Raw genomic sequence first — 7,500 nt, forward strand, 5'->3', positions numbered from 1 at the left:
ATCTGTCCAATCGGAGTTTTCTGTTGAACGACTAAAACCACTTTTGAACGTCCACATGTTCCACCAAAACAAGTTCCTTCCTGAGACTATTTAGCAGAGGCACCGTGGCTCCGTCCGGAGCTTAGCCCCGCCCACAATGATTGTGATTGGTTTAAAGAAATGCCAATAAACCAGAGCACGTTTTACTCCCATCCAGGAATGCTGTGTGGACTAGACAGACCCTCCTCCGCAGCGCTGTGGAGGAAGGTCTGGACGTGAGAGACTACTCACCCCGTAGACGGCGAACCCAACCGTGTGCACGTGTCTCACCTGGTAGATGGCGAAGCCGACCGTGTGCATGTCCTCCCCCAGCTTCCGGGCGCGGCGCCGGTTCTTCTGGATCAGACCGACCACGAAGCTGCAGCCGAGCTCGCCGTCGGCCGGGTCATCGTCTTCCTCCTCCAGACGGATCACAAACTGAGGGTTGGTCCAGAACGTGTCTGCAGCGTTCGGAAACTAAACGTCAGACTCTCTCACATTCACTTTAGGAAAACAGTTCTAGAGAGAATTAATCTGTAGCTGAATCTGTCTTCATGTAGATCCACAACGGTCATTTACAAGATGTTCAGGAGTTGTCCAGAGGCTGACCGTCAAGTCAAAATATTCTCACTTTTTGCGAAAAATATTCCAACTATTTTCTCATAACATTCCAACAATTTGCTAAAATATTCAGACTTTTATTCTGAAAGATGTTCAGTTTTCCAGAGGCGGAGAGTCGAGCTGGATGCCCCTCATTAGCATAAAGTAGCATGGATTCAACTTTCTGCAAATGAGGAGCGGGAAACTCAATGCCCCTCACCGTGACGCTCCCAGAATGCATTGCTGCTTACAGAGACAATGGCGGTATCCAGAATGGGTCACTATTTACATTTTAGGGTGCTATTCTCTTCTCTGCTTGTCTTCATAGTCATCAGATTCATCTACCAATCCTTATAGAACTGGCTCAGGTCTGCCTTGGACCAGCTCTTAGTTCTGCTGTTCTAGTTTTAGACTGCCGGGGGACTTCCTGTGACACACTGAGCTCCTCTCTCCTCTCTCTTTCCATCTGGGTGCATCCATGTCCCAGACATGCTTGTCACTAACCTAGCTCTGGGGAGTTTACTCCCCGGAGACCATATGTTTTCTCACCCAGCAGTTTAGGATGCTGGAGCTGTTGTTTTGGAAGGATAAGGTAACGCTGCCATAGCAACGGTAGTAGATGTTTAATTTGTGCAACAGCCAAGGGCGTAACTTTGGGTTCAACAATGGGGGGGAACACACGCCTTGCCCTCACCATTGTCATGACGTCTATCACTCTCTACATCCAGACTCCTCACCGCTGCCATGTAAATATGTTTCTATTTACGGTCTTTATGTCGCATTAATGTGCATAAAACCGACTGTGGAAACTAATCTCCCTCATGGGACAATGTCTGTCTGTCTGTCTCTCTCATGTTACTGTCTCCCTGTCTGTCTCTCTGATGTTTCTGCCTGTCTGCCTGCCTGCCTGCCTCTCTGTCTCTCTGTCTGTCCACCACTGCTTGCAGGATGTCTGACCCGGGTAGTTCCTGCAGCCTCCGGCGGTGGATCCGCGCCTCCAGCTCCCGTCGAACTTGGACAACGCCCACTTGGAGACAGTGTCGTCGCTCAGGGCGTCGGGCGTCAGGTTGCAGATCTCCAGACGGTCGTAATGTCGCAGGAAGTCGGCGAAAGACATCCTGCAAGGCAGTGCAGAGGGTTGACTTCACACACACACACACACACAACCTCACGGATTACAATCACGCACGGTAACTGGGCCATTTTCTTATGTACTGTAACTTCTTAAACTTGAAGTATAGCTCCCCCCACTGTTGAAAAGTAGGTACTTGTAAAGTACTTTTTACTTGAGTAGATTTTTATACCGATAATTTTACATGAAGTTCATGAAAGTAATAGTATTTTTACTTAAGTAGAATATCTGGAGCCAGGAAGTGGAGTTTTACCAGAACTCTCCGTCCTCGGAGCGATGACTCAGACGCTCGCGGTCCTCGGAGCTGATCCGACGCCACTGCATCGAGCTGTCAAAGCAGGAAACGGTTTCACAATAAGAGCGGGAAGTATCTGTCCACAGCATTTTATTTAACAAGATGTGACGCTGAAATTAAAATCTGTCCAACACAGAGTAAATATCGCAACAATATCTGCTTACTACTGATTGGGGCATATCATGCGCTATGTTTTAGAACTACAGTTCCCAGAAGGCTTTGGTGGCTGTACATAGGAAGTACAATGTCTCACCTCACCCCCCGCAGAACGTCGAAAAAAGCGCCAAAAACTTCCGAAAAAGAGACTTAAACGTTGAAAAAAGTGACAATAAGTCTAAAAAATAGACAAAAATGTCGAGAAATGCCCCCCCTCCCTCTGTTCGGGGTTACCTACTTGTCGCTCCAGGCTCCAGTCCACTCCACCTGTCCCCAGGGGTTCCTGATCCGGATCAGCTTCTCTGTTCCTCCCTGGTGCTCCACCTGCAGCCAATCACACGCAGAGTTACACCTGACTGGCCGCCAGCAGCCCCACCACCTGACTGAAGACCCGCCCCTCTGCAGGTGTTGCTGCTCCTTTTAACACAATTAACTTTCAACAAATGTATAACGCTCCAGGACTAGGAGCTAAGACTCATGGGAAATGTGGTTTAATGCCACATTCACACGGCCTGCATCAGCCGTCAGATGTTCGGCAAAAACGCAGGTCTTTGTTAGGACAGACAGCTGAGTGCAAGGGGGGGGGGCTCTCAGCTCTCACCTGAGCTGTGCCGGTCACAGAGTAGGCGTGGCCTTTCACCAGCTTCTGAGAGGTGACGGCCTCCGACTCAGACGAGCTCGTGATCTGGAAAACATTTCAATTAACTTTAATACAAACGTTGAACCTCCTCGACTATACTATATCTATATATATATCTATCTATATATATATATATATATATGCACTTCAATTTAAACTCCCAAAATTGTTTTCAAAAATTGATCACAGCTTAACCAGGTCTGCTAGAAAACTGTTTATTTACCTGTTGTACCCCCGTTTACCCAGTTGGTTTCCCCTTTTTTCCGTTTGGCTCCTTGTTGTAGCCCTGTGTGCCCCGATTTACCCCGGTGTTTCCCCTGTTGTACCCCAGTGTTTCCTCTCTGTTATATCAGAGCTTACGTCTATGTATACCCTGTTGTACCCCAGTGTTTCCTCTCTGTTATATCAGAGCTTACGTCTATGTATACCCTGTTGTACCCCAGTGTTTCCTCTCTGTTATATCAGAGCTTACGTCTATGTATACCCTGTTGTACCCCCAGTGTTTCCTCTCTGTTATATCAGAGCTTACGTCTATGTATACCCTGTTGTACCCCAGTGTTTCCTCTCTGTTATATCAGAGCTTACGTCTATGTATACCCTGTTGTACCCCAGTGTTTCCTCTCTGTTATATCAGAGCTTACGTCTATGTATACCCTGTTGTACCCCAGTGTTTCCTCTCTGTTATATCAGAGCTTACGTCTATGTATACCCTGTTGTACCCCAGTGTTTCCTCTCTGTTATATCAGAGCTTACGTCTATGTATACCCTGTTGTACCCCAGTGTTTCCTCTCTGTTATATCAGAGCTTACGTCTATGGAGCAGCCCATCAGTGAGCCTCGGCTCTGAGCTTTCTGGATGATGTGGAACAGCCGAGCATCGGGTTGTTTGAGCTCGTAGACCTCTGCGATTCCTCCGGTGAAATCCTCGAACCCCTCAGTGGTGGATCCTCCAGACAGAGCCTCGTAACAGCCGTTCAACCTGCAGAGACATCACAGAGAGATAACACACAATGTGTGCGTGTGTGTCTGCGTGTGCGTGTCTGCATTTGTGCATGCGCGTGTGTGTGTCTCTGTGTGTGTGCGTGTGTCTGTGTGTGTGTGTGTGTGTGTGTGTATATCTGCGTGTGCGTGTGTGCATGTGTGTGTGTCTCTGCGTGTGTGTGTGTCTGCGTGTGTGAGTGTGTCTAAATGTGTGTGTGTGTCTGTGTGTGTGTGTGTGTGCGTGCGTGCGTCTGTGTGTTTCATCCTGCTGGAGAAACAAATGTAAAGAATTCAGCGACGTGCTGAAACCAAACCTGAACACACCTGACACAGCGTCTATTATCACCTGAACGCCTCCAGCGATCAGCTGATCAGGTTACCGGTTGTAGTAGAGATCCTGTTCCAGGGACAGGTGGAGGATTATATCATAGATATACTACTGATACTGAAGAAAAGTTCAAAACAAGTTCTGCTGTCTCTTTGTTCTATCACAAAAGGTCGTAGTATTTTAGAAAAAAGTTGGAATATTTTGAGAATAAATGGTTGAAATAAATAGCTTAAAATAATCACCAAACAGTCGACATACTTAGCTAAAAGTAATAAATAAATCTTTGATAGATTAATGGATTAATATTTGAAGCTCTACTCTGGTGGTAGCTTGGGTTAGTCCGGTTTGACCTGGAACATTTAATTAGACAGCAACGTGTCTGTGAAGCAGAGAGGAGATGAAAACACTGACCCGTGTGAACAGAAGGTTGTGGGGTTGAATCCCTGGCTGGTCTTACTTGGCGTAAGGGTTAGGGTTAGTGAACAGAAGGTTGTGGGGTTGAATCCCTGGCTGGTCTTACTTGGCGTAAGGGTTAGGGTTAGTGAACAGAAGGTTGTGGGGTTGAATCCCTGGCTGGTCTTACTTGGCGTAGGCTTTCTCCAGCAGAGCGCTCCAGAACTCCCTCCCCTCGGCCGAGTGGACGAACAGCAACTCTCCATCTTTAACCGGCAGGCGGTCGTCAATCACCACGTCCACCCACTCCCCAAACTGCCAGAACTACAGACAGACAGACAGACAGACAGACAGGCAGGTCAATTTTCTTTTTTCAGGATTACCTGATTCTAATTCTGCTGTTCTGTTTTCAGTTCTTAAATCTAACTCGTACAGGCGCTGCCTGTCTGTCTGTCTGTCTGCCTGCCTGCCTGCCTGTCTCTCTGTGTACCTGGAAGTGGAAGATCCCGGCATACTCTCCTTTACTGAAGCTCTGTCCATGAGGGACGACTCGAGCCAGAACTTCCTGGTTCAGGGTCAGAGAGGCGATGGCAGCCAGCAGCCAGCAGTCACCTGGAGAAGCAGACAGACAGACAGACAGACAGACAGAGGTTAGATATAAACTGGATGCTTTTTAGAAATGATGTTCAGGTTTTAGGCATTCTGTTATAAAATATCTTGAAAAATATCTCATATAGCTTCTGTAGATGGAAATTAAATCCCCCCCCGGCCTGTCTCAGGTGTTTCCCTTAGTTACTGTTATGTCAACACACTCCTCGCTGTTAATGGGTTAATGTTTCTGTTGACAAGACGACAACCGCCGCCAAGTCTGTCACACACACACACTTTGATTAACATGAAATCACCATCACCAGACTCCATGTAAATAATCAGGACTTTTAGCGTGTATAGAGCCAGCATATTTCCACCAGACTCCATGTAAATAATCAGGACTTTTAGCGTGTATAGAGCCAGCATATCTCCACATGTAAATGGGTGAATTAAGGGTTTATTTCAACCAAACCAGAGTGGTGATTGTTGGAACAGTGGAAAGATGAACCAAGATGGCTTTTGATAGTTTTATTTAGTTTCTGTCCACTTTGAATGAAGTGTGTTTTACGCTGATAAAAGTAGTAATTATTTGCATGGAGTCTGGTGGGTTTGGCAGGTGGGACATGTTGGTTTAAAAATTCACAAAGAGAACTTGAAATGTCTGTGACTTAATGTTGTGTTCTCACCCAGCGCTCCCTGGCAGATGTCGGTCCTGGAGGCTCCGGAGACGATGAACTGGGGGTCAGAGGTAAACTCCTGCACAGGAAACACAACAGAGATCTGATTACACCTTCAGCTGCACGCTCGCTGTCTGGGGCTTCTGAAAAATACATACATTCATTTACATAGCGCTGCAAAGATGAAGGGATTAGTCATCAACTATTAACTTAATCGCCAACTATTCTGATAATCCATTAATCAGTATGATAAAACAGGTAAATGTGTGTGATGTCAGCTTGTTAAATGTGAATATTTTCTAGTTTCTTCTCTCCTCTGGGACAGGAAACTGAGTCCTTTCTTCCTTTTCTTTATTTCTTTCAGCGCTGGGTGTTAGCAGCCAACAGACTGAGATACAGAGCAGATAAATATCCTCTAATCTGCAATATATAATCCACAATTTCATCTATAATCTGATGTTTTCAGATGTCTGACAGATTCTTCACACCTGCAGAACACGCTGAGCTGCTTCTTATGCTCCACTAAACAAACCTCAAACCAAACTCCATTCACAGAATCCTGCTTTTTAATTGCCCCCTCAATCATTCCCAAAACCCTGGGGCCTCATTATCAACCGTACACATGCACAGATGTGTGCGTGCGTAATGCGTAAGAACATTGCCACGCAGAAGCAGTTGATAAAGTTAGAGATAAAAGTATTTTTGTTACTGGAATATTATCAGCCAATCATTGGGGCGAGTTGGGTTTAGGATTATTAAACTCAATGAAGTGAATTGTTTCAACAGTTTGGTGGATACTATGTGCAAAGAAAAGAAGAGACGTCTGAACAAATGTCAACAAGTTGTGGTCATCTTTAAATCTTTTCCTATGTGTCGTCTGTTCAGTTGCTCTGTACCAAACTCCATTAAAATAATGAGTGTTTTTAAGTCCCACCGACCGTCGGTCTCTCCCAGGAAACCCCGCGGATCTTGTAGGAGCCAACGCCCAGCTCTTTGAAGCCCAGAGAAGAGGTCTCCGCCGGGAACGCGTCGTCCTTAAAGAGGCTTTCGGACTCGAGGCAGCGCCGCCGCAGAGCCTCGTAGTCCTGGTTCAGGTACTTCACCGCCTGGCTGCACGAGCCGATGCCCTGCTCCTTCTCCCGGCGGCGCTGCAGGGTGGCGGCGATGCCCGACATGCTGCAGCTCGGTCGAGTATGGAGTAAAGAGTCTGGAACGGGGAGAGTCTGGAGGGTCTTTGGTTTGGTTTCTGGAAAGTTTTGGGAGAGTCTGCAGGAAAAGAGGTGGGGCTGCAGGTGTGTGCTGTGCCAGAGAGGGAGTGTTGACTCTGTTGGGATTTCAGTCAAACTGGTGAGTACCTTCAAATTAAAATCCTTCACTTTTTAAAGATGTCAGACACATTATGAAAAGATCCCTACAGAGATAGAGCTTTTAGTCAAAGAGTAAGATCCTTTTAGTTTAACATGAAACAGCCCCGAAATCACCATCACCAAACCCACCAGACTCCATGTAAATAATCAGGACTTTTAGCGTGTATAGAGCCAGCATATTCCACCAGACTCCATGTAAATAATCAGGACTTTTAGCGTGTTTTAGTTCTACCTTCACCAAAGTAAATAATCTGAATATTCTCCGTTTAACATTTGAAGGGTTCCTTCCTGTTTTCAGGTGATTCAGTTCAGTTTTTACATTT

The 7,500-nt window shown here is 46.3% G+C and overlaps 1 protein-coding gene across 1 annotated transcript in view; it reads right to left on the bottom strand.

Annotated features, from left to right (window-relative positions):
- capn2l (calpain 2, (m/II) large subunit, like) overlaps positions 1-7,069 on the bottom strand; it is a 16,095-nt gene extending 9,026 nt beyond the window's left edge. The window contains exons 1-10 of the mRNA XM_078271428.1: positions 6,749-7,069; positions 5,820-5,889; positions 5,033-5,154; positions 4,733-4,866; positions 3,651-3,819; positions 2,803-2,886; positions 2,440-2,525; positions 2,004-2,078; positions 1,576-1,736; positions 310-479 (exon numbers count right to left, since the gene is read on the bottom strand). Coding sequence (XP_078127554.1) covers positions 310-479; positions 1,576-1,736; positions 2,004-2,078; positions 2,440-2,525; positions 2,803-2,886; positions 3,651-3,819; positions 4,733-4,866; positions 5,033-5,154; positions 5,820-5,889; positions 6,749-6,985 — 1,308 coding nt within the window. The 5' untranslated portion in view covers positions 6,986-7,069. The remainder of the gene's footprint in view (positions 1-309; positions 480-1,575; positions 1,737-2,003; positions 2,079-2,439; positions 2,526-2,802; positions 2,887-3,650; positions 3,820-4,732; positions 4,867-5,032; positions 5,155-5,819; positions 5,890-6,748) is intronic.
- Positions 7,070-7,500: the final 431 nt, after the last annotated feature.

The sequence above is a fragment of the Sander vitreus genome, chromosome 2 (genome assembly GCF_031162955.1).
Source record: "Sander vitreus isolate 19-12246 chromosome 2, sanVit1, whole genome shotgun sequence".
NCBI lineage: Eukaryota > Metazoa > Chordata > Actinopteri > Perciformes > Percidae > Sander > Sander vitreus.